This window comes from Crocuta crocuta, unplaced genomic scaffold (genome assembly GCF_008692635.1).
Source record: "Crocuta crocuta isolate KB4526 unplaced genomic scaffold, BGI_CrCroc_1.0 scaffold223, whole genome shotgun sequence".
NCBI lineage: Eukaryota > Metazoa > Chordata > Mammalia > Carnivora > Hyaenidae > Crocuta > Crocuta crocuta.
The window spans coordinates 2,414,912-2,440,419 of NW_027529426.1; the positions used below are offsets into that span (position 1 = coordinate 2,414,912).

The following is a 25,508-nucleotide window of genomic DNA, read 5'->3' on the forward strand; positions in this document are numbered from 1 at the left end:
ATGCAGATAAGAGTTCTTCACTTGCCTGCTTATCACTAACAGAGGAGGAAGTGCATTCATTAAGGAAACAAAGCTTACCCAAGGGTAACAGAGCCAGATAGCCAGATCACAATTACCCATTGGTCCAGAGTACAACTGAATTTTCCCAATTTCGAAGGACAGAAGTTAAATACACTGAAAAACCAAATACACAGTTTGAAAATATAATGGAGGCAGTCCAACCTGGTCATCCAAAGAAGACTGTTTCCCTTCCATCAGCTCTAGTTCATTTATGCCCAGAAATGAATTGTTTCATTCCCTTTTTTCTTAAATTCCTAGATTTCTTACACTGTTTTCATCAAAGTTTTGTCATATCCCCAAGCTTATCAAGCTAGTTTTGGCAACTGCAAGTAATTCCTGGTTGCATTGAGAATGGATTTTGAAGACAATATTCTACTTATAGAACAATCAGAAGAAGAGTATCAAACTCAACAGGTACAAAAGCCCACAGGCACTGTTTTCTTTTGCACACCTAAGACACAAAACCAAACTCAGGCTGTCCTTTCTGCTTTGCTGCAAATCTCAGCAAATGCCATTACCATGGGCCCAAATATCAGGCTAAATCTTTTGTAATGTTTATTTATTTTCGAGAGAGAGAGAGAAGAGCAGGGCAGGGGTGGGGGTGGGTCAGAGAGAGAGGGAGACACAGAATCCAAAGCACGATCCAGGCTCTGGGCTGTCAGCACAGAGCCCAGTGTGGGGCTTGAACTCATGAACGGTGAGATCATGACCTGAGCTGGAAGCTGGAAGTTGGAAGTTGGACACTCAACCAACTGAGCCACCCAGGCATTCCCATTGCACCATCTTTAACCCTTTCCTCTCCCATCACTGACACTTAGACTTCTTTACAATTAAGTAAGTGCTAAGGAACTTTATGGTGACCAAAAGGCAGAACCTAATGCAAAGGGCCTTTGACTGCCCTCATTTTCTCTTCTCCCACTCACTGCTCAGCCCCCTGCAGCCAAGTTTCTCCCACATCATGCCCTCTCCAGCCTTCAGGAGTCATGTCCATTGGAAGCTTTCAGTTCATTATTCGCTTCCTTTGCAGCATCTGACAATTTGCTCACCCCTTCCTTCTTGAAAACTTGTCTCCCAGTGGCTTCTGGGACTTCTTATCCTAGCTTCTCAGTAGGTTCCTCTTCTACTCACCCTTTAAACGATGTGGCTCTTTGCATTCTCTTCTTACTTTTTGCACACTCCCTGGTCAATCTCACCCATTATCATGCCCTCAAGTGTCAGGTATACAGTGATGATCTACAGTTCTTTATCTCCAAGCTAGATATTTCTCCTGAATTCCGGACTCTTAAAATTACCCAGTGAACAATTCTAGGTGAAGGTTCCACTGAGTGTCTCAAACTCAGCTAAAACTAAAAGCCTTACCCTCTCACAAAACATGTTCCTCCTTTGACATTTCCTAGATCAGTGAAGAGCACTACCTACCACGCTGTGGTCATGCTGGGTGTCATCCGTGAATGACACTCCTCCATTTCCCTGCAAGCAATCAACCTGACATTCCACTGATTCTAACTTCCAAATCACTTAATGCATATGTATTTTCTCCAATCCCACTGAACGACTCTAGTTGGAGCCACCGTCATCAGCCACCTAGATTACTCCTTTTCCTGTCTCTGATCTTTCCCCTTCCCTATGCTCCTTCCTCCCCACTGCAGGCCTAAGGTTCTTAACCCTGGCCACACACCAAAATCACCCATGGGGTTTTAAATATATACATATACACATACACATATATGGACATGTACCTATACCTGCAAATACAGACCACATGCTCTGGTCACGGCGATTCAAAAGGTCTGGAGTGGGACCCAGGAATCTGTATTATTACAAGTTCCATACGATGGTTCTGATGTGCAGCCAAGATTGAAAATCAATCAGACTGATTTTTCCCAACACAGCTCTGATCACACCTTACAAGGCCCTTCATGGTCAAGTTATGCTCAATTTTATGTTTCCCAAATGTGTGTGTTTTCCTTCAATCCAGTCATAAAACCCACAGTTCCCTGGCTTTAATTCTTCCCACACCATATCCTACCTCTTTGCCTTTCATTCCTCCAAGAAGCCTTCACTGGCTCCCTCTGTTCCAGATTAAGTGCTCCTCTGATATCTCCCTATATCCTTCTATATCTCTCTCATCAGAGCATCTACTGTGATTGCCCGTTAATCTGTATGTTTCTGAACTAGGCCATAAGCCTCAAGATAGCACATATCTCTCTAATTCAGTTATACCCAAGCACCAACCACCAAGCCAAACACAGAGTAGGTGCTTAATAAGGGAAATTAGCAGTCAATAATGTGGAAGAGACAGATTTATGACTGATTAAACTGTAAGATAGAAAATTCAATGTTAAGGGGCACCTGGGTGGCTTAGTCGGTTAAGCGTCCGACTTTCGCTTAGGTCATGATCTCGCGGTTCGTGGGTTCGAGCCCCGCGTCGGGCTCTGTGCTGACTGCCAGCTCAGAGCCTGGAGCCTGTTTCAGTCTGTGACTCCCTCTCTCTCTGACCCTCCCCTGCTCATGCTGTCTCTCTCTCTCTCTCAGAAATAAATAAAAAACATTTAAAAAAAAAAAAAAGAAAATTCAATGTTAATTAACACAGTCCTACGAAGAAGAAAAGAAAAAGAAAATAGATGTAAGAGCCATATGCCACTATGGGGCTCAAGCTCACAAACCATAAGATCATGACCTGAGCCAAAGCCGGATGCTTAACCGACTAGGCCACCCAGGCGCCCCAACCATCCTTGCCTTTTTAAACGCACAGTCATCCTCCTACTTCAGGCCTTCTGCACCAGTCAGCTGAACTACTGCAAAACCCTCACCCCAGCTCCAATCTCCCTTCACTACTGCCGTCTAATGTATAGACTGATAACTCTGTTCCCGCTGTAGTAAATAAATAATAGATACGTCAATAAAAGCTCTGATGACTCCCCTCTGTGCACGAATAATTATGTCCATAATTCTTCCTTCTTCCCAAGGCACCTAAAGTCTCTATGGATACAGCCCCCAACCCAGCTTTCAGCCTTGTCTACCTCACACTGACCCACTCTGTGCGAGCAAGCTACTCTGTGCTACTATCATCCTGGGCTACTCACTACTGTCCAGTTCTACCTCCCATTTTCATGTTTCCATGTCTTTACACAACTCATTGTATTAGATGCCTATTCCACAATAATGCTACACAGCAAACAACCACCAATTTCAATGGCAAACAATAAGTACTTACTGCTCATGCATCTGAGGTCAGTAGTTAGGTAGTTCTGCTGATCTTGGGTGGACACACTCCCAAGTCTAGAGGTGGGAGTTCTCAATAAGGGGCAGTTTTGTCCCCCGGGGGGATATCTGAAGACAGTTTTAGTTGTTGCAACTAGAGGGGGATGAGTGCTTCTGGCATTTGGTGGTTAGAGGTCAGGGATGAAGCTAAATGTCCTAAAGCGGACATTCCTCCACAACAAACAATTCTCCAGCTCCCAATGTCGATAGCCACACAGCGGAGAAACCCTGCTCTCGGGGTTGGCTGGCCATCAGCTGATCCAGGATGGCCTCCATCAACGGAGGCAACTTGGCTGTGTCCATGGTCTCCTCTCCTTCAGCAGAACCTCTTGGCCGCCTTGCCGTAGTGATGGCAGAGAAGCAAGAACAAGCAGAATTCTGCAAGGCGTTTACAGTCTAAGCGTAGAAATGGTACATCATCACTTCTGCCACATTCTGTTGGCCAAAGCAAGTCCGCCCAGATCCAAAGGGTAGGGAGACAGACTCCACCTCGCTAGTGGAGAACTACAGTCACTTGGTAAAGGATATGCAGACAGGACGGAATGAAGCACTGGTGCAGTCAACCATATGAATTTTGTTCCCTCTACAAGGGCACCATGAATTTGGAATTATAAATGTATTCCTTTCTCTATGCTCTCTTGTTGACACTTTTCTTTTGGTATTTAAAATATCATATGTTGTGCTACCTACCCTCAGGGGTGATAGACAGCTGGTAGGCACTAAACCAGTTGCCGATGGCTGGTACACTATAACCGGGCTGTTCTGACTGGTTGGTGCTGTGCTGTTTTAGTAAGAGCTCTTAAAATGTCAGCACCTTCGCCTCTTATTTGCCTGCTGGTCTCTTGTACTGGGGTGGAGCGTTGCTCACTAGAGGCAAAAAATGTCTTATTCTGCCTGCACCGTACCTGACACACGAGAACTGTCCACGAAGTGTATACTGAATAAATGGATGCATTCATAAAAAGGACAGTGACAAAGATATAAGGACATGCTCTGGGACATCTGTGACTCAGTGCGGAAAAGAGGAAGATTCTCCTAAAGAAACTGTCGTCAAATTTGCTCAGATATTTGGAATTTCAGACTGTTCTTTAGAGTCCGCCATGGCATACTATTTATTCCACCACATGAGCCAGGAATGATGCTGTTGGCAGAAAACATAATACTCCCTGGATGCACGTCCCTTCACACACACCCCTCCCCCCGCAGAAATAATCATTAAAATAAGGTTTGAATCTTACATCTGCCAGTATTGCCCTGTGCAACTCACTCCCTCGTTTTGTCCTCTGCTGGGTTCTCCACCCTGGCTGCACGCTGCAATCACTTGGGGGAAACCGTTATGAACTAACAATGCCCAGGCCCGGATCCAGATCATTTTAAATCAAAAGCTCCCAAGTGAGTGTAATATGCAACCAAAGCTGGTAACTGCTGAGCTAGTGATCTCTGCTAGCGGGGCCACGGGAATTATTATTGAAGGCTTAGTTTTAAAAGTAAAGTTCGAGAAAACCCAAATTCCTGTAAGATTTTATTTGAATGAAAGGCCCCAGAATTAAGCAAACTTGGGGGCAACGTGGATTTAGGTGTGAATGGTCCATATCACCAGTGATAACCTGCATCGGGTGGGATTCAGATTCGGAAGCTCCTTGATTCCTCTACTGTCTGGTGTTGTTTCTAATCTTATAATTTAAAAGACTAGGTTCAATTTGGAAGATATGTCTAGAGAGAACACCCCAAACTTACCATTTATGCAAATAGACTAGATTGGGACTAATGATTATAGATCAGAATATCTAATAATGAATCCTTTATATATCAAACGTGACACATGAACAGTTAAAGCATGTGCTGATTCTGTAGCCAATTGTGGTGCCTTCAACTATGTCCACAAATTCTTTGAGGCTCCTCCTTTTGAAAGCGAAGCCTAATTCTCCTCCTTTTGAGGGTAGACTATACTTAGTGACTCATTTCTAGGAAATAGAATGTGGCATATATAGGAACATGTAAGTCTAAGGCTAATTCATAATAAGAGTTATGCCTTCCTCCTTGCTCTGAGTCAGTCACTCAGGAGGTAACGGGGGAGTCAGCTGTATGTTATTAGGACACACGAGCAGCCCCATCGAGAGACCTAGATAGTAAGCTACTAAGACCTCCTGCCAATAGCCAGCAAAAACCTGACGCTCCTGCTCACACGAGTGAGCCATCTTACAACAGGAGCTCCAGCCTCAGTCAAGCCTTCAGGTGATTGCAGCCCCAGCCAAACATCCTGTTTGCAACCTCAAAAAAGACCCTGACACAGAACCATCCATCTAACCTTTCCCTAATTTCTGACTCACAGAAACAATGAAATAATAAATATGTGTTGGTTTAAGCTACTGTGCCCTGGGCTAATTTGTTATACAACAAACGTGTGTTTGTTATGCACCATCACAAACTTTAAGTTTTCTTGACAAATATCTAGAAGTGTCCCTTCTTATGTTTCTATATACTCTCGATACCCTCCCTGTGTGTCTCAGGAACATTGTTTGACCAATCCTTTCTTCTCTCTGTTAGATAATCTGTATCTCCCCTACTCTTCTCTGAAAACTTTCTAATATGTTCAAGCCTCTCCCATCCTTTTTTTTTTTTAATGTTTTTTTATTATTTCTGAGAGACAGAATGAGCAGGGGGGGGTGAGTGAGAGGGAGATACAGAATCCGAAGAGAGGCTCCAGGCTCTGAGCTAGCTGTCAGCACAGAGCCCGACATGGGGCTCGAACCCACAAATCGTGGGTTCGACCTGAGCCGAAGTCGAACGCTTAACCGAGTGAGCCACCCAGGCGCCCCAAGCCTCTCCCATCCTTAAATACAGAACCAAACGAATCTGACTGTGACTATGTTCCTCTCTTCTCGCTCCTCACTACTCTCCCTTCTTCACTGGCAAGCACCATGAAGTAATAATCAGCAGTGCCTCTCCGTTTTCATGCCTCCCACAAGCCTCGGGCCACGGCAACCACTATGCTAACAAAGCAGTTCACACTGTCCTCCTAAGTCCCACAACCACAGACCTGTTTCTTGAATATCTCACAGGATCCTCAAAGCACACACGCAAGCCTGAACTCATTCTCTCTCCTCCTGCCACTCCTCTTCCAGGCTTCCCTAGGCTGGAAAATCACTGCACCCCAGTGAGCAGGCTATACACTCAGGAGCTACCCTCAATGTCTCCACATCCATAGTCACTAAATCTCTTCAATTTTACAGCCCTAACATTCACTCCCACGGTTGCTACCATCATCACCTCTTATCCATATTCCTGCAACAACTCTACAGTCCCTCTGCTTTAGGACTGGCCACTATAATCATCCCCTGTGTTGCCACCAAGCTCATCAGCCTGAAAAATACTATAATTATGTCCCTTCCTTACATTTCCGTTATGCCCCATTCCTTATAGATAAACTCCAAATTCTATATTAAAACATTAATAGCAGTTAACACCTGCTGAACATTTGACCACATGTCAAACACTTTTACTGGGGCCTTACATGTATTAATTTTCTAGCGCTAACCACAAGTTCATCAGCCAGACACTGAGAATACCTTTACCATTACATAGAAGATGAACTAAGTCTCCACAGAAGCCAAGTCAGTTCCCCATGGGTCAAAGAGCTAATAAATGGCAGAGTCAAGTTTTTAACTCAGGCTTTCTGAATCTGGAGCCCAGCCCTCTTACATTCCGGCACCAAATCCTAAAGCATGATGCCCAGGGCCTTCAATGATATGACCCAGCCTTTTCTCACAGCAAATGCTCTGCTCCAGCACTGCAGCTATCTAACTGTACCCTGTTCCCACAAACCCCCAAGCCTCTGCTTAAGCCACGCTCACAATCTAGAAGGCTCTTCTCCAGCCCTTGTTCTCACCTCTCCTCACTCTTACCTTTCTCATCCAAATATCAATATTTGCTCATTTTTCATGCCTCAGCCCAACACCCATCTCCTTAAGGATGCCAAGGTTCCTTTGCTGTGGCTCTAAGAAAACATATACAAACTTGTTTCCTTACATTTTGTGATGGACTTTGCTATGGCTCTAAGAAAACATACACAAACTTGTTTCCTAACATCTTGTGATGGACTGGAATATTATTCCAGAAACATCCACCTCCCTCCCCCTCCCTCTGTGAGTTAGAATGTCTTCATCATCCCATGACTCCAGATCTGGCCATATTTCTTGTTTTGACAGTACAACATGAGTAGATGTGAAGTAAGTGGAGATTTTAAGGCCATTTATGATTTGACTGTGCTGTAGTGCACCTGTCATTCATTTGCCATTAAGACAACATTCCCTCGTTTGCTTCTGATCCAAGAAGAACATAAAGACACATGAAGCAGACCTGTACCCAACCCACAGCCTTGAGCTGAATGCGGCCAACCCAGAGACTAAAGCAGAACCACTCCAGCTATCCCTTGGATCCGTGAGCAAGATAAAAGAAGCGTCACTATCTGCCACTGAGTTTGTTACATGGCAATATTGTACCAAGAGTTGACTAATACATACACAGAAGTCTTTTTTTTTTTTTAATATTTTTTTATTTATTTCTAGGAGAGAGAGAGAGACAGCGTGAGCAGGGGAAGGTCAGNTTAATTTCATGTATTTGTTTACATGTCTTGAAGCCTGAAAACAGTGCTTAGAACATAGAACTCTTAACATTGTTGAGATATATTTCATATATTATAAAACTCATGCTTCTAAAGTGTATATATCAGAATCTTTTAGAATTTTCACTAGGTACTATAAATGAATGGGCAACCATGACCACTATCTAATTCTAGAATACTTCCATCACCCCAAAAAGAAACTCAGAGCCATTATCAGACCCTTTGTAGATTTTTGTAAATGAATAACTTAATGAGTGAAAATGTAAAGAAATTCTTAAAAGAATTCTTATGCCAAACTAGCAGGATGATATAAATATTGCAGAAAAAGAATCTTTTTCAGAAATGTTTCTCTATTAGGTATTTTAAGATCATTATTAAATAACTTATACACATACTTCCCATATATCTTAAATATAAATATTTAATACTCTTTATTATTCTATTATAAGAGGCCATTTGGAAATTTAATTTTGGATCACAGAAAAATGCTATATTAAAAGCCATAAAGCATACAGGAGGGAAGAAAAAAATCTCACATGGTTCAAAGCTATCAGTAACTGAGGAAAACACGATATGGAATCTGCTTTAGTACTAAAAGAAAAACATCTCTTGGTCAAATGCCAAAAAATAAAATCTCAATATTTCTAATAATAAGAACCAGAGCTTTAAAAATTAGCAAATTCACACTTTAAAAACACAAATGTCAAAATCCCAAAGAAAGAATGGCAGGATTGAAAAATTAATGTGGTTGGATAATTGACACCATATTTAAACACTGTTATTCATTTTTTCGGTTACAAAGAAAACTATATTTTTAAAAACTCCATAAATGCATGCTCCTTTCATTGTATTAACCAAAAAAAAAAAAAAAAAAAGGAGAGAGAGGGGGGTTTTATCTCAAAGAGCAACTCCATAAAAGAGATGCCTTTGGGAAAGAAAGTTTATTGAATTCTTGTATCTTGAATAATGAGATACATAAGAAACAATTATCAAGGAAAAAAGGTTCTAAACTCAAAGAACATATTTTCCTTTTAGGTATTTACAGGTTTATGTACGTATGTATGCATTTTAGTAATCTCTACACCCAATATGGGGTTTGAACTCACAACCCAAAAATCAAGAGTGGCATGCTCTTCCGACTGAGCCAGCCACGTGCCCCAAAAAACATATTTTCTATGTATACAAAAAGCAATGCACACTTTACTATACTGTGCTATACGAAACTATTGTACCAAGTCTAAGAAACTAGAAAGTCATCACTCTAAACAATATGACCCCCTTCTACAACAATGAAGTGAAAATCTGATCAAGGACTAGCAAAGTAGCCAGTGAGCTTCCAAGTATCCTGACCCCATCTAAGCTGTCCAACCAGTTTTTATTTTTACCCTCCTCCTTCCCCTGCTGGCTCTGCATAGGACCCAGCTGCGCTGTGCCAATCTGGGTCACTCAACCAGGGGATCAGTGGGCGACAGCCGCCTCTCCACTTTTAGAAGGGTCCCACATGCCTGCAGAGGGCACAGGCACAGAGCCAAGCGCTCTCCTGTCCGGAGTGTCCAGTGAACAGCAACTGTGTGGTTTTGCTATTTCTAGGCTTCAGGCTTAAAAAAACACATCGTTACCTGAGGAATATGGAATTAAATGGGAAAAACAAATCAGATTCTGGTAGTGAATACTTCCATTTTGAACACTTTTTAAAAAATGCTATTACTCAGTGGAAAGATCCATATACATTGGGAAGAAAGGAAAACTGAAGTACCCAAAATGGACCTTTCTCTATTCTTTTATCTTTAGCTTTATTGAGGTATAATTGACAAATAAAATTGTAAGATATTTAAAGCATACAGTGCGATAATTAGATATATGGACACATTGTGAAAGAATTCCTCTCATCTAGTTATTAACACATTCTATCACTTCACATATTTATTTCTATATATTATATAGATACAAATATATATATATATATATATGACAACATATATTTGAGAACATTTAAATTCTAGTCTCAGCAAATTTCAATGACACAACACATGTTATCAACTGTGGTCACTATGTTACACTTTAGATCCTTAGATTTTATTTTTCTTACTGGTTAAAGTTTGTACCCTTTTACCAACCTCTCTCTATTTCCTCTACCCCCAACCCCTGGCAGCCACTTTTCTACTCTGTTTCTATGAGTTTAAAATTCTTTTCTTTTGGGGCGCCTGGGTGGTTCAGTCAGTTAAACACCCAACTTTGGCTCAAGTCATGATCTCATGGTTTGTGAGTTCAAGCCCCGCATAGGGCTCTGTGCTGACAGCTCAGAGTCTGGAGCCTGCTCCGGATGCTGTGTCTTCCCCTCTCTCTACTTCTTCCCTACTCATGCTCTGTCTCTCTCTGTCTCTCCTTCTCTCAAAAATAAATAAACATTTAAAAATTTTTTAAATAAATAAAAAATAAAAAAATAAAATTATTTTCTTTTTTAAGATTCCATATATAAGTAATGCCATGCAGTATTTGTCTTTCTCTGTCTGGCTTATTCCGCTCAGCATAATGTCCTCAAAGTCCATGCATGTTGTCACAAATGACAGGATTTCCTTCTTTCTCGTGGCTACATAATATTCCGTGTGTGTGTGTGTGTGCATACACAAACACCACATCTTTATCCACTTATTTATTTATTGATGGGCACTTAGATTGTTTCCAGATCTTGGCTATGGTGAATAATGCTTTAATAAACATGGGAGTGCAATGCAAACATCTTTTCGCACTGTTTTCATTTCCTTTGGGTATATACCCAGAAGTGGAATTGCTGGGTCACATGGTAATTCTATCTTTTTTTTTGTTTTAATAAACTATTTATTATTTTTTAATGTTTTATTTATTTCTAGGAGAGAGAGAGAGAGACAGCGTGAGCAGGGGAGGGTCAGAGAGAGAGGGAGTCACAGACTGAAACAGGCTCCAGGCTCTGAGCTGGCAGTCAGCACAGAGCCCGACGCAGGGCTCGAACCCACGAACCGCGAGATCATGACCTAAGCGAAAGTCGGATGCTTAACCGACTAAGCCACCCAGGCGCCCCAGTAATTCTATCTTTAATTTTTCAGAAACCTCCATACTGTTTTCCATAGTGACTGTAGCAATTTACATTCCTACCAATAGTACACAAGGGCTCTCATTCCTCTACTTTCATACCAACAATTGTTATCTCTTATCTTTCTGATGATAAGGATTCTAACTGGGGTGAGGTGATATCTCATTGTGGTTTTGATCTGCATTCTCTGATGATGAGTGATGTTGAGCACCTTTTCATGTACCTGTTGGCTATTTGCATGTCTTTAGACAAATCTCTGTTTAGTTCCTCTGCCTAATTTTTTAATTGTTTGGAGGTTTTCCTATGGGGTTGTATGTGTTATATTATTTTTTATTGTTTTTATTTTTTTAATGTTTATTCATTTTTGAGAAAGAGAGAGAGAGAGAGAGACAGCATCCAAAGCAGACTCCAGGCTCCGAGGTGTCAGCACAGAGCCCGATGTGGGGCCCAAACCCACAAACAGTGAGATAGTGACCTGAGCTGGAGTCGGTCACTTAAACCAACTGAGCCTCAGAAGTGTCCCGGATTATATTACTTTTTAATCAACACTTCAAAAGCAACCTGACTCATTCTAGGAAAACCAATGAGGTGCTGGGTTGAGCCCCTGCCATTCAATGACATCTTTAAAACTGACCCTTTTCTAGTCTTATAAAAAGAAGAATAAAACAATCTCTTAATGCCTTTTTTTAACCAGTCCCAAATTATAACCTTATGCTCACTTCCAAGAAGTAGCCACTGTTCTGAGTTTTTTATTAAAAAAATTATTTCCTTGTTTTTCCCTATAGTCTTACCACCCCTGTGTATGCATCTATATATACTATCACATTTGAATTAAAATGTTGGTATCTACTTCCCCAGACTTTACTTTAGGGAATCCAGTGCTTTGTTATTGGGCAGAAGCCAAAATCTTCGTTAGAGATGGACCAGGGTGGCCCCTGTTTAGCTTAAGCTAATCAAGTCATCCATTCCCCTGGTGATCACAGAAGAGGGATGGGTCCCCTTCCCTTGCCTAGAGGGCATACAGAGAATACAAGGACTGGAATTGGTCTTGCCCGGCCAGGCCTCAACAGGAAAAGCCTGGACTTTCTGGGATAGTGTAGGGCAGGTGTGGATGCACTGTGTAAATCCTGAGCATAAAGCCCCATAATGCACAGTTCAGCGAAAGGCTGAGAGGATTCTCGTCCTTATGGATAACACTCTGCTGCTGAGTCAGCTTTTTCTGAAGTAGGGACCTATCTCCAGGCTGCCAATGAGACAATAAACCATCTTCTTTTCTGAAGTCAGCTTGGGTTGGGTTTCTGTTGGATGCAACCATCAGAATACTAACTAAAACACACACACACATACACACACACACTTGAAAGAAAAATTATGAAACACAACTGGATAAAAAAAATTTTTTTAACATCATACAATTCACAACTCTTCATGGTAATTAAAAGTCAGTGAGCCACCATATCAGAACAACAGGGTCCAACGGGCCACTGGGGGCCCAGAATTCCCATATGCATTACAATGTGGAGTTGGGAACATGCCTGGAGCCCCCTTTGGATAAGCTCTTTCTCCTCTCCAGGTGGCAGCAACTATCAAGCAGTGTAGTAGGTGATGAGATTCATTTTGGGAGGTTTCTTCAAAAATACCGAAAGCATGTCTAAGGCCAGCACCGGCCTCCTGCGTCCTTAGGCGCCCCCAACCCCACCCCACATTCCTCACTGCGCTCCCCCTCCCCACTATCCCTCAAGAACACCCTTGGTGAGAGCCTATGTCACACCCCACAGCACAGTGGTTACCAGCCAGGCTGCCTGGACCTCAAGGTCAGCTCCACCACGTAATGACTCTGTGGCTTGACTTGTGTCACTATAAAGTGGGAATTAAAAAGAGTTTGAACCTCGCTCACAGGATGGGCGAGAAGTAAAATGCTAAGAACAGGGCCAGGCAGGCTCCAAGCCCTCAAAACCTTCTGTCCGGGACTATGGTAATTTGCCGGAGTTTGAAGAAGATGTGACCTACAGGAGACAGGCATCCGTGGCCCCAGGCTCGGGCCAGGCAGCACTGAGGACTCCTAGCTTCTGCCTGAGGGCTGAGCAGCCCTTCCCCTACCTTCTTCCTTGGGCATGTTCTGCAAGTTCGCACATCCTGTTCCTTTTGCCCCGCCAGCTCTTGCTCATCCTTTGGGTCTCAGTCTAAACAGCACTTCCTCAAAGGCCTGCCCAAGGCCCAGACCCAGCCTCCCCACAATCCACACAACCTGGTTTTGCCTTTCGGAAGATGCATTCCACGTGGAACTCTGTGTTCAGGGTCCACCTTTCACAGTGGAATATAACCGCACAGGGGCAGAACCACAGTTGTCCCACATACTGCTGAGTGTCCAAGGTCTTGTGACAACGGATAGGAAACGTGAAGCTCCTAAGAAAGTCTCCTACGACCCAAGATCCCACATTCCCAGATGACAGCTGTACGTACGCGTGAAAGATAGTAAATCTGTATAAGATCCATTAAGATCCAAGTGTTTCTACTGCAAAACACATATCCTTGAAATTGAATGAATAATGTCCCAAAGTAAGGCAAATAACCAACAACCTCGTAGTTTGCAAAATCACACACTAAAAAATAGCAGGGCTTATGGGAAATATAGAGTTCAGGCAGAAGGCTCCAATCCCATTCAATTTTGTAACCAGAACACTGACAAAGGCAGTAAGAACACTGCAAATTACTAGCACAGACAAAACTGTTTCCTAGCAACTAATAGCACCATGTGCAAAGAAGATGCTCAATAAACAGCTGCTCGGGGGAAAGGAGGGAGAGTGGGGGGGCGGGCAGGGCACCTGCTTGGTTAGAGTTAGTTAGGATCATGACTTTTAGAGGTTTTGCTTTTACTTCTGGAGCACAGCAGTCACTAGCCCAAGCTCAAGTTCTGGAATGGGACTGCCTGGATACAAACTCCGACTCTACCCCTTAGTTATCATTGGACACCAGGCAAATCAGTTAATTGTATTCCAGTTTTCTGGTCTGTAAAATGGGCATAAAATGATGCTCACCTGAGGAGCACCTATGTACCAGGCACGGTGTGAGGTGTGCTGTGTATACAATTATTATTATTATATGTGTGTGTGTGTGTATATATATTACATATATATATACATATAGTATAATCCCATTAACTCAAGCAAGGGCCTTGACTAGCACTGGCACATAAGTGGTCATGAAACATGTTAACTATTACTATTTTTACTTGGCACTGAACTCGCCACTTTAACAGTTTATGTTATCACATTCTGTCAACTTTTGCAGCATGATGAATCAGGCTCTACTTGTCACCCACCCTCCTATTTATGACATCTCGCAAGGTCTCTGCGGAAATGGGTGGCAACCACATCTGCTGGCCTATGACAACATTCAGCTCCAAAAGGTCCTTTGTAACTTTTCTGCAGGAAAGGCAGAGAGGATGCTATTTCTCAGGGTTTCCATTGGGTCATGACAATTGACGGTCATAGCCATGGTCATTTATTACTCCCAGCTACTGGCCATTAGTTTTTATGAGATACTCTCCTTTTAAAAATGCCTATCTAATAAGAACTCAAACAGTCACCACTATAATAAAAATTCCTCTGTGATTTTTTTTTTTTAATATCCTGTGAGTAGAAGTATTCTGATCTTTCTTTCGTGCTAAGAGGTAGGAACTATCTGGACCCCCACAACAGGTAAGAGAGAAGAAGCTGACTGATTGCTTTGAGATGGGAGAGGAAGAGGTGAGAGCCCCAGGCCAGAATGCCAGGGGGGGGATATTTATTCAAAGAACAGAGATGTTTAAATAACAGGGCTCCCCAGCCCTGCAGACAGGAACCGTGAGCCCCACATCAGTCCAATCCAACCTGAGGGGAAAGTTGGCCTCCTAAGTCATTCCTTCAACTGATATCACCTGCCTCAGAGCCAACAGTGAAATCACTTTCCAAGTGTCCAATCACTGACTGTCTCCAGGCAACCACTGGGTAAACTGCTTTTTTTAATCAGCCTTAAAAAAAAAAACTCTGCTTCCTGTCAGGGCAGCAACAGAGTCTATTTTCTCTGCCACGGCTGAGTCCAAGTGCCAATCAGGCAATTGTAGCTGGGCACAGGCTCCCTGAGAAACTTTTCAGGCTGTGGGTAATGTGGTCACTGGGCCCCAGTGGGGAGCAGACTGAGGAGAGTAGGGACAGTGACGAAGACCCAGTCCTTGGCCACAGGAGCTCTGGGGGTTATCAAAGGAGGAAGACCATGATACATGACAACAGTTCTAACAGAGGTAAATACTAAACACCCCAGATTTGCACAGAGAAGGAAGGATTAATGGGCTTAGAGGAATCAGGGAGTCTTTCTCAGAGCCAGACATATATAAGCTCTATCTGGAAAGAATCTGTTCCCTGGAGAAGTGAAGAAAGGACATCCCAGGGTCCCCCTGCCTCAACAACCATTCTCCCCTTTCTTCTGAGGAATAGAACCTGAGGACAATGCAGCTCCCCTGTAATCAGGACTGGCCACGGTACTGAATATGTGGGCAATAAAATATAAGCAGAGCACCGGGAAGAAATTTTTAGAAGGCATCTTATAAGGGAAAGATGTACTCTTCATTTTCCATTCTTCCATCCCACTTTCTGGAAAGATGATGTGATGATGAGTCTCTAGCAGCCATACAGAGCCATGAAGAAGGGGGTCTAGAGATGGCTGGTTCAAGTGTTAAAAGAGATCAAAGTCACAGACCTCCAGAGTTTACAATTTCTGAGATTCCCAAATGGCATATAAGTTTTTTAGTTTAGAAAGTCCCTTCTTTTAGAGAAGTCTGGGGCAAGGTCTGCAATTAGAGGACATCTGTAGGTCATCACCCAAATTCTCACACAAAATCACTCAGCCTACTCACTGAAAGGCAGGCAGGTGTCTTGCAAGCCTCTTCTTGCCACAGAGTGAAGTACGGCTTCTATAGCCCTGATTTTCTATAAGAATTTTAATCCCTGAATCCAGGCTGAAAAGAGAAATCCCAAGATCCTCTCTGCTATTTCTCTTAGAAGAGTTCTTGATTTTTTAGTGCGTGGGTCTAAGAGGTACAGTAGATCATCATGCAAACCCTACTCTGAGTGTAGGACAAGAACATTCAAGAACTTCTGACTCCGCCCCCTTTCCTGCCCCTGCCCCTCCACATACACGCACCTTCAAAACATCTGGAGAACTTTAACAGTGTTTCTAGTCTACCTTTTTTTCAAAGCATAATCACAATAAAAGCATGCGAGCCCTTGTCTCAATAAATCAGTGTCTAACTTATTCCCCCATTCAGCACCCTTCAAGGGTCTTAGCTTAAATATTACTTTCGTGGAGTCCTTGTCTGCCTCACATACTTTTCTCTTAGGCCCCCATTTTTGGTCTTCATAGTACTTATTCCAATTTGCAATTGGGTATTTATCATTTTAGCTCCCACACATACACATACTACACTGTGCATTTCAGGAGGATGGGAAGTCAGTGTATGTCATCCACCACCTGACCCTGGCTGTTAGCACTGTGCCCGGCACATTGTTGGGGCTTAGTAACCACTTTCCAGGAAACACATTTTTTAATTTGTTTAAAACACTTTTACACACTCTTGCTTATTTTCACCATTAATGCTTCTTGTTAGTGTTTACACTGAAGTGAACTTACAAATGAGTGATAGCCAAGTGTCCCAAATAATTATTTAATTATTTTCATATGTTAAACCATTTGGCTGAGCCTATCCTCACCTTCATTCAGTTTCCTATTAGAATAAGATCATTGTTTGCTTATCATTCTTTTTTAAATATCTCTTTGGGAAGGAAATGACAGATGTGTACTCAGCACAATAAATAAAACTTCAATCCCTTGGTGAGAAAACTAAGGCTGAGGATTTTTTATAACAGTATTGGGTCATGGAAATAAAAATGCCACAAGCCCTTGCCCTTGACATTTACTTGAAAAAAAAAAAGAAAGAAAGAAAAGAACAAGTGCAGGTCTATTCTTACATAGCCTCCTAATAGGCTATTTAGGGAAGGATGGGTGGGGTAAGGCTCTAAATTCTATGGTTGACCAGGTGGCCAAGCTACATCCCGCACTAGCTACCCCACAGTTAACTAGCTCAGGCAGAATGCAGAGCAGTGGAAACATGGAGCTTTCTCAGCCTAACCAATATTTTGTTCTTAAGGTCCCACAATAGATATAAGAGGCAGTTTTGCCGATAAAATAAGTTTAGTGGGAAAAGGTACCCACCAAGATATTCCTTAAGTTCATGTTCTATGACTATGTCACCTCATTTTTTCCCTTACACCAAAGATAATCCCCTGAGATACTACGGCCATCCCGTCAGGGTTAGCTGCACAGGGACATCTCCCTGGGGGTGTTGTTTTCAACACTCTGCACATGGAATTCTATCGCAGCAGCACTGAACTCCATGACATCGCTTTCCTTGTGGAGAGAGGTATAACATCTCCAAATGTCCAGGCAGAAGTCTTTTCAACAATTTGTCATTTTTTAAGAACTGGTTTTTTTCCCCTGTATCACCTAATAACTCTCTAGTTTAGGCTATCTTTATATTTCCCAGTCACTGAAAAACAAAGTTCTATTATCCCTTCCTTTCCTCATCTGACTTCACTGAAATCGTCCTTTTTCCCACCCAACCCTCTGTCCGAAAAAGATCATATCTGAGACCTTTCTTTGGCTTCAAATGTAAACACACACACATCCTTAGGAACAAATGAGGGGGAAATGTTGTAAAATTGTTCTGCACGTTTTTCCGAACCACAGAAGAGTGAGTAAACTGGCCTTAAAAAGAAAATCTAGCTCCAGCAAGAGTAGTTTAGTCAAAGATCAACCAGTGTTAACTGATTCAGTCGTCACCCATGAAAATAAAGGCCAGAACGATTAAGGTTAGACTAGAAGGTAGGTTACAGGGATGCCGAGTACAAGCCGAGATTCCCAGGAGTCACAGAGCTGCTTTGTTCAGACCCTCTGGTTCTTCGGGATGGGACAGGGACACCTCAGCGAGAGGCTGCCAAGCTCCTCGTCTCGGAAGGACCTGCTTCTTGGCTGAACTCAACAACAAAGCTGTTCCCAGGTGCAATCTTGGCCAGATGGGAGCACTCTCGGGTGAAGGTGAAGGAGCTGTGGTAAAACTTCTGACAGATGCGCCAGTGGTGCTTAAACATATCAGCACGGAGAAAAGACATCGCTCCACACTCATGTTTGGAAAATAACAGGCCACACAGGTTTTGGTTCAGACTCGCTGGGGAATGTAAAGTATGGAATAATGTCCCTTCTCCATTAGATAATGTGAAAAGCACACACAGACCATGCATTTATTCATTCCCACTGTGCAGCAGGCATTGGAGAGAAAACTGTAACGAGAGAGCCATCATCCCTATGATCATGAACATAATATTCTAGTATCTGTCTTTGTTTAAAAAAAAAAGCATAGGATAATGAATCAGCAAGCTTTAAAAAAATTAAAAACTACTCACCTACCTATTGGCCACTTGCCCTCAAAAAGTTCAGTGGAGGGGCGCCTGGGGGGCTCAGTCGGTTGAGTGTCCATCTTCAGCTCAAGTCAAGATCTCAAGATCTGTGAGTTCAAGCCCTACATCAGGCTCTGTGCTGACAGCTCAGCACCTGAGGCCTGCTTCAGATTCTGTGTTTCCCTCTCTCTCTGCCCCTCCCCTGTTCATGCTCTGTCTCTCTTTCTCTCTCTCTCAGAAATAAATACACATTAAAAAAAAAAAAGTTCTGGGGCACCTGGGTGGCTGAGTCAGTTAAGCATCCGACATCGGCTCAGGTCATGATCTCACGGTTCGTGGGTTCGAGCCCTGCATCAGGCTCTGTGCTGACAGCTGGCTCAGAGCCTGGAGCCTGTTTCAGATTCTGTATCTCCCTCTCTCTCTGACACTCCCCTGTTCATGCTGTCTCTCTCCCTCAGAAATAAATAAAACATAAAAATTTTTTTTAAAAAAAGTTCATTGGAGTGACTGTGGGCTGTGGCAGTGACAACAGGAAGCAGAAACCAGACTCTCGCAATACCGGACCACAAACAACCCCAATGCCTACGTTAGCAACGTGAGGTCTGAAGGCGGCAGGCAAGGGGGGGGGTCTGATTCTTCGTGCCCGAGCGCCTCCACAGCGCACCTCCTTGGGCTCCTGGGCCCCACCAGTGTTCCTGAGGAGACCTGCCCGAGTGCGGAGGGCCCCTTCGTCCTGCAGCTGAAAGACACCAGCCACGGGGAGTCGTCTAGGGACCCACGGCTTCTGCAACCCACAATCTGCCTGCACCTACAGGGGAAGGGGGTGGGGGGGTGGGAAATCTCTGCAATCAGAGGAACGGGATGCTTAGTCCTTACAGGAGTTGTTCAACTCGGTCCTAACGTGGGAAGCGATACAAGGATCGGACAACAAGGGTTGCAAAGTCAGACAGCCTGGGTTTGAATCCTGACTCGAACAAGCTCTTACTGACTAGGTGACTCTGGACAGGTTTCCTGATTCCTGAAAGTCCCAACTTCCTCAACTATAGATTTGGGGTATCTAAAGAGATACACATTCATAAAAGTTAAGCAATAATGCTTTAAGTCCTAGTTATGCCACTCACTTTTACGTTTGGGCAAGATACCAAATCTCTCAGAGCCTCAGTTTTTCTCATATGTAAATGGGGATAGTAATAGTACTTATTTCTAAGAGATTCATGCAGACCTAAACTTTTTAGGCCAGCACCTAGCACACAGTAAGCACTAAGTATCAGCTCTTTTCCATCATAAGCATCAGTTTCATTACCCACACCATTGTGACCCTGCTCCTCCTAACTATAACACTGTTAAATTTCAGAATGGTTCCAANTAGTAAGCACTAAGTATCAGCTTTTTTCATCATGAGCATCAGTTTCATTACCCACACCATTGTGACCCTGCTCCTCCTAACTATAACACTGTTAAATTTCAGAATGGTTCCAAGCAAAAAGAGAAGCTGCGAAGGCTGACTTCCAGGAGCTGCCTGGCCCCACCTAGCACTGACTGCCACTCACAGAGGCATGGCCAGATGTCTGCATCATGGCTCCATTGTCATCCATCAGCGGAGAGCAGGGGACTCAGTCGCTGGGAACACACATCCCACCCTACCCCTTCCTGGTGACCAGAGCTCAGGCTTGCATTTGGAGCTCCCCTGATGTAAACTCGGTTTCCAGGGAGATGCTGGGGCAAGAAGTGCCCGCTCTGCCTCCTATTCCACTTCCTCTGTCCCCAAATCTGTGGGATCTCACTGTTCTACCACGTGACAGCATAGTGTCATAGCAGCCCTTGCATACAAACAGGCCAGATTATTTAAATGTCCATGTGAGAAGGACGCTGTCTGCTCTAATTTACATATCCATTCAGACCCCTACTCCTTTCTTGATCTAGCCAGCAAAGGTTTTCTTCCTCCTCCTCGGGTCTCCAGGCAATGCTCGAGAAGCATATGCAGAGTTATATCTTCGTTGCGGTAAAAAGATGTGTCCCTGCAGAGGTGGAGAACGTGAACGACTATATAACTTATGGCACATCTTCACTTGTCATTACATTGCAAATGTCATATATTACTGGCTGCTCAATGCTAGATTCTCTTAAAGACTACTCATAAATTTTCCCCACTGCCAAACAATACAACATCTTTCAGTCTTGGAGAGCTAAGGTATCCTCGGTGCTTTTAATCTTCCAAATCAAGTCCCAGTTGAATAAGAAAATAATTCTATACGGACAGGGGAAATGACCCAAAGTGATGAACGGATCCCTCCCGGCACCAGTTCCCACTCATGTGAAATACAGATTAGGTCACAAATAAGATTATATTCAGCACCAAGCCCCAGAGGCATGCTATGATTAAAATTAAAGGGGTCCAGAGACTTCTCAAGTTGAGAAGCAAGGCTGAGTTGGGTTGAAATTGTCAACTCCTCCTCAAAGGCCTGGCAACCTGTTCCAAATCATACCTGAAACCAAGCTGAAGGGACATCTGTGTCTTCAGAAAGTGTCTGGCACTGCAGAGAAGAACTACAGAGTAGAACAGATAAATATTGTTGTGGGCAGAGAGGCAAAGTGGGGGAGGGGGGGTTGATTACTAAAAAAATTTAGAATCCTCTACCTGCTAACAAACTCCTATAACTCAGTAAATACCATCAGAGGCAAAAGAAAGAAAGGGAAACAGAGGGAGAAATTCTTCTTTTTCCTAGCAGGAGCAAACACAATTGTAGTGAACAAAACACTGCTATGTTTGAGATGAATATTCAACTTGAGATGAATATTCAGACAGCCACTATTTGTCTAAAGACTTGCTACTAGATCATCTGCAAGAGGAGAGGCATTGAGCACTCTGCCTAAAGTTTAGTAACAAAGATTGTGCGTTAAACTTAAATATTCAACATAATACTGAGGAATGACTTTCTAAGCCTTAATGGACTACCAGGATCATTTTATGAGTAGGTATTACTGGTTTTGCTCCGATCTCTAAATATCTTTTAATGTAAGTTAACACAGCATCTACTTAAGTTCTAGGCCAGGTATTCAGAGCTAATAAGGTAAGATATAAGCATGAGATCGGTAGGTATTTGAGTTACATTTTTGGGGGCACCTGGGTGACTCAGTTGGTTTAGCATCTGGCTTCGGCTCAGGTCAAGATCTCACGGTTCGTGGGTTCAAGCCCCGCGTTGGGCTCTGTGCTGACAGCTCAGAGCCTGGAGCCTGTCTTCGGATTCTGTGTTTCCCTCTCTCTCTGAACCTCCCCTGCTCACGCTCTCTCTCTCTCTCTCTCTCAAAAATAAATAAAACATTTTTAAAAAGTTTTTCAATGAATTATATTTTTTACAGTAAGAAACTTACGATCCTGATGATTTTCTTTCAAAACAGTTGTAGGAAAACAACAATAATATCAATAACAGGAGTGTTAATCATGATAGTAGTGATGATGGTCGTGGCATCATCAGTAGGAATGGTAGTAAGAGTAACACCAGTAGCATTACTAATGGAGATAATACTAACCACTAGTTGTACAGCACTTCCTAAATACTGGGTACTATTCTAAGCATTTAAAAACTATTAACTGACGGGGCACCTGGGTGGCTCAGTCAGTCAACCGTCTGACCTCGGCTCAGGTCATGATCTCGTGGTTCACAAGTTCGAGCCTCGCATCAAGCTCTGTGCTCACAGTTCAGAGCCTAGAGCCTGCTTTGGATACTGTGTCTCCCTCTCTCTCTGTTCTCCCCCACCCCCATCACTCACTCGCATTCTGTCTCTCTGTCTCTCTCAAAAATCAATATTTAAAATTTCTTTTAAAAACTATTACCTAATTCTCACACACTCACACTAGAGATAGGTAAGCTATTATTAGTGCCCCTGTTTTACAGATGCCTTCAACAATATATTTGTTATGTTTGTTGTTGTGAACAACTAGAGCTAGCTTTCAAAGAAAATATTTAGAACCAAAAGGAGAGGAAACGCAGCCTGGCCAAGGTCACGCAGCTAGAAGGCAGGAGACTCAGGTTTCAAACCCAGGCTCCCCAGCTCCCAAGTCTGACCTCTTAATCCCTGTGCTGTCCTTACTGCCCTTTTGTTTAGGAAGGGCTTCTAGAAAAGGAATGTGGAAGGAAGTTAGGCTCCTGCCTGCTGGTAGCCACAATTAATACTGGAAGTTTGCTGCTCCTTTTAGGAGTGCCCTAAACCCACATGAAGACATATAGCTATTAAAAAAAAAAAAAANAGCCAAGGCTGAAGGCTGACAAATTCCTCACCAACAAGTGATCTCACGGAGCTTGCTCCTCAAGCCTTTATTAAGAATGAACCTTTTCTTGCCAACCCATGACTCAAGGAAGACCAAGGACTGAGGAGGAGAGACAGGCTGCAAAGTTTGTTTATTAACCTGCTGCACCCAAGGGAACATTTTTCTGAAAGGACGAAATTCCTGACGNGGAAATTTAATCACCGACAGAACAAAAGTGAAAAACAAAGCCCTACCAATGAGGATGTTGCTGAAGACAATGGGCCCCTAAAGGAGATGCAATTGTCTCGAGATAACCATCCACCCAGGAATCCGGCTCGCTCGGAGTACTACGTTATTGCTATATTAGCCGAGGAATCTTTGTTCACCGGGCAACTGCGCCCAAAACCATCTGTTACCGCTGCCGGGTTCCCCTGGTTTGCAGACGCGGCATTTACATTTCAAGAGGAACCTCCGGGAAGGAAAGGGGGAGGTCACTATCTCTCCCTGGAGCAACTACCTTTTTATACGGCCTGGGAGGGGAAGCTCTCCTTTCCCAGAAACCGAACTCCACAACTGAAAGGAGATAGGCCGCTTCAATAATGCACGCGCGGAGCTGCGCGCCAAGGCCGCCTAGTCCTAAAGCCACGCGCGCCCCTCGCTTCTCGCCTTCTCAACTTAGCATCCTGGAAAGGTAGGACGAATAACGCCGCACCGTCTACAGGGTCTAATGGGGCTCTGCTTTCCTAAGGAAGCCCTTCTTTTTTTTTAAGCCAATGGAACCAGGACAAAAGCTGATAGCCTGCACTGCATATATCTAGCCTAATGTATACCACCACTTAAAAACAGACGGTGGTCCTCTGGGCCGAAGGAGATGGTTTACATCTTGACCTAGGTGAGGGCTCTAATTGTGTGCGTATACACATGACAACATTCGTGGAGATGTGCACTTAAGATTTTTGCACTTTTCTGCACGGAATGTATACTAGAACACATTTTTTAAGTGGACGATATCAATGTTACTATTAAGGATATTGGGGGTAAACCACTTGCCTTCAAGAAGTGCAAGACTGCCCTCCCCTGACACCCTCCCCTCGCCTACTCTCCACATCCCAAATCTCGCCTGAGAAGTTGAAAGTTCAAGAACATGAAGAATACAGTTCTCCAACTCTCAACCAACCCAGTGAATACAAATATGTCTGCTGTGTGTCCTGTGAGCCTGAGTAGGCAGCAGAGAGAGCATCTCACACCCCAAGGCTTTCCAGCCACATATCAAAATTTAAAAGCCCACGTCTTTTTCTCATCTGGTCCTGAGCCATCAAACTGGGAGACAGATGATTGGAGCTTTTATCAAGAGAGCCTGAAGTTTATTCTTCTGTTTCTTTAACCCTATTTTTAAATAGATGTTTCTGAATGCTGCCTAACGATCCTGCTTGCAGCAGGTTAACCCTGTAAGGCGGGGAGGCCCCTTGCGGGAGCATTAGGACAGCCTTAAGTGAGGGCGGTCTCTGCAGGTTTAAATCTGTACCATCGTAGCGCTGTTACCCCAGCAGCAGCTTGAGAGCTGTTGGGCCACAGGGGATGTCCCTAAGTGACAAGCTGGGTACTAACAGGCTTCACCATTGCTGGGCCAATGACTTAGCGGTACCTTTCTTTGAGCTATCAGCGAAGGAGGGCTGCCTGTCACTGAGAAAAAGGGTCAAATTTGCCTTCCGCTAAGCCTTCAGAAAGGCGGTCCAGCGAAACAGAGGCCCAGTGTACCGCACAGCGGGTCACCTCTCCCCGCTCGCGCCCTCTAAGCGTCCTGATCCCGGGAGACACGTCATTTCAGGAGCGCAGGGCCACCAAGCTGTAGCTACAGATAGACATCGAGAATCAGGATCACGCAGCGAGCGCTTCCTGGACTGAGCCGAGAACTCCAGTGATTTCCCTGGCCTGCCACCGAGTCATTTAAGAAGTGAAATATGCAGCGGGGCCGGGTCCCCGGCGCCTGGGAGCCCGCCCCACCGCCTCCGGTACGGAGTGGGAGCTGCCAATGGCTGGGCAGCGTCTATGCGGATGGCGCGCTCGCAGGTGGGTCTTGCAGGCTCCCGGCCCTGCGCGCTATGCCAGGCTCACACCTGACCCACTGCAGGAACAGAGCCAGAAGCCCCGGTGGGTACGCGCTTCCGTAGAGACACTGCCAACTCCGCTGGGGAGTAGCTGAGAGGGGGGGTCAAGAGGCAGAAGGTAGGACGGGGAGCAGGACCCCCTGAAATGCGGCGCCCGCAGCACTCTGGGTCTCGCGCTTCCTGCGCCTTTGCGGCGCCTCTGCGGGCACAGCGCTTCCTTTGGCCCCGCGTGGAAGCGGCGGGAGCTGAGATTTGCGCGGCTGGCGGGCAGGAGGGATGGAGGCGCAGGGGCCGGATTCCTGCTCTCCACGCGCACGGCTACACCGCAGCGTCCCCTTTTCGCGCCCACCCTCGCCCGAGACCCGTGCCCAGGCATCACGGCTCGCCCGAGGCCCCGGGCGGGTGACCCGGAGCAGCTGGCAAAAGCAAGTGGGGGGCGGGGATGGGAGAGGCGAGACTGGACCTGTCGTCCGTGTGTGCGGGTCGGTGGCTTCGGACGCCCCTGCAAGGCCTCCCGCGGGTCCCGGGCACCTACCTCGATCCACTTCTGCGCCTCGGAGAAAGCGGGCTCAGGGGGCGGCTCCGGCTGCAGAGGCTGAAGCGCTTCCAGACCCAGGGCGGGACAAGCCATTTGCGAAGCCCC

At 44.4% G+C, this 25,508-nt stretch overlaps 1 protein-coding gene across 5 annotated transcripts in view; it reads right to left on the reverse strand.

The window, feature by feature from the left end:
• LIMCH1 (LIM and calponin homology domains 1) overlaps positions 1 to 25,498 on the reverse strand; it is a 323,338-nt gene extending 297,840 nt beyond the window's left edge. For all 5 annotated transcript variants that reach the window (XM_077758883.1, XM_077758881.1, XM_077758882.1 and 2 more), the window contains exon 1: positions 25,401 to 25,498. In XM_077758883.1, coding sequence (XP_077615009.1) covers positions 25,401 to 25,496 — 96 coding nt within the window. In that variant the 5' untranslated portion in view covers positions 25,497 to 25,498. The remainder of the gene's footprint in view (positions 1 to 25,400) is intronic.
• Between the last annotated feature and the right edge of the window lie 10 nt (positions 25,499 to 25,508).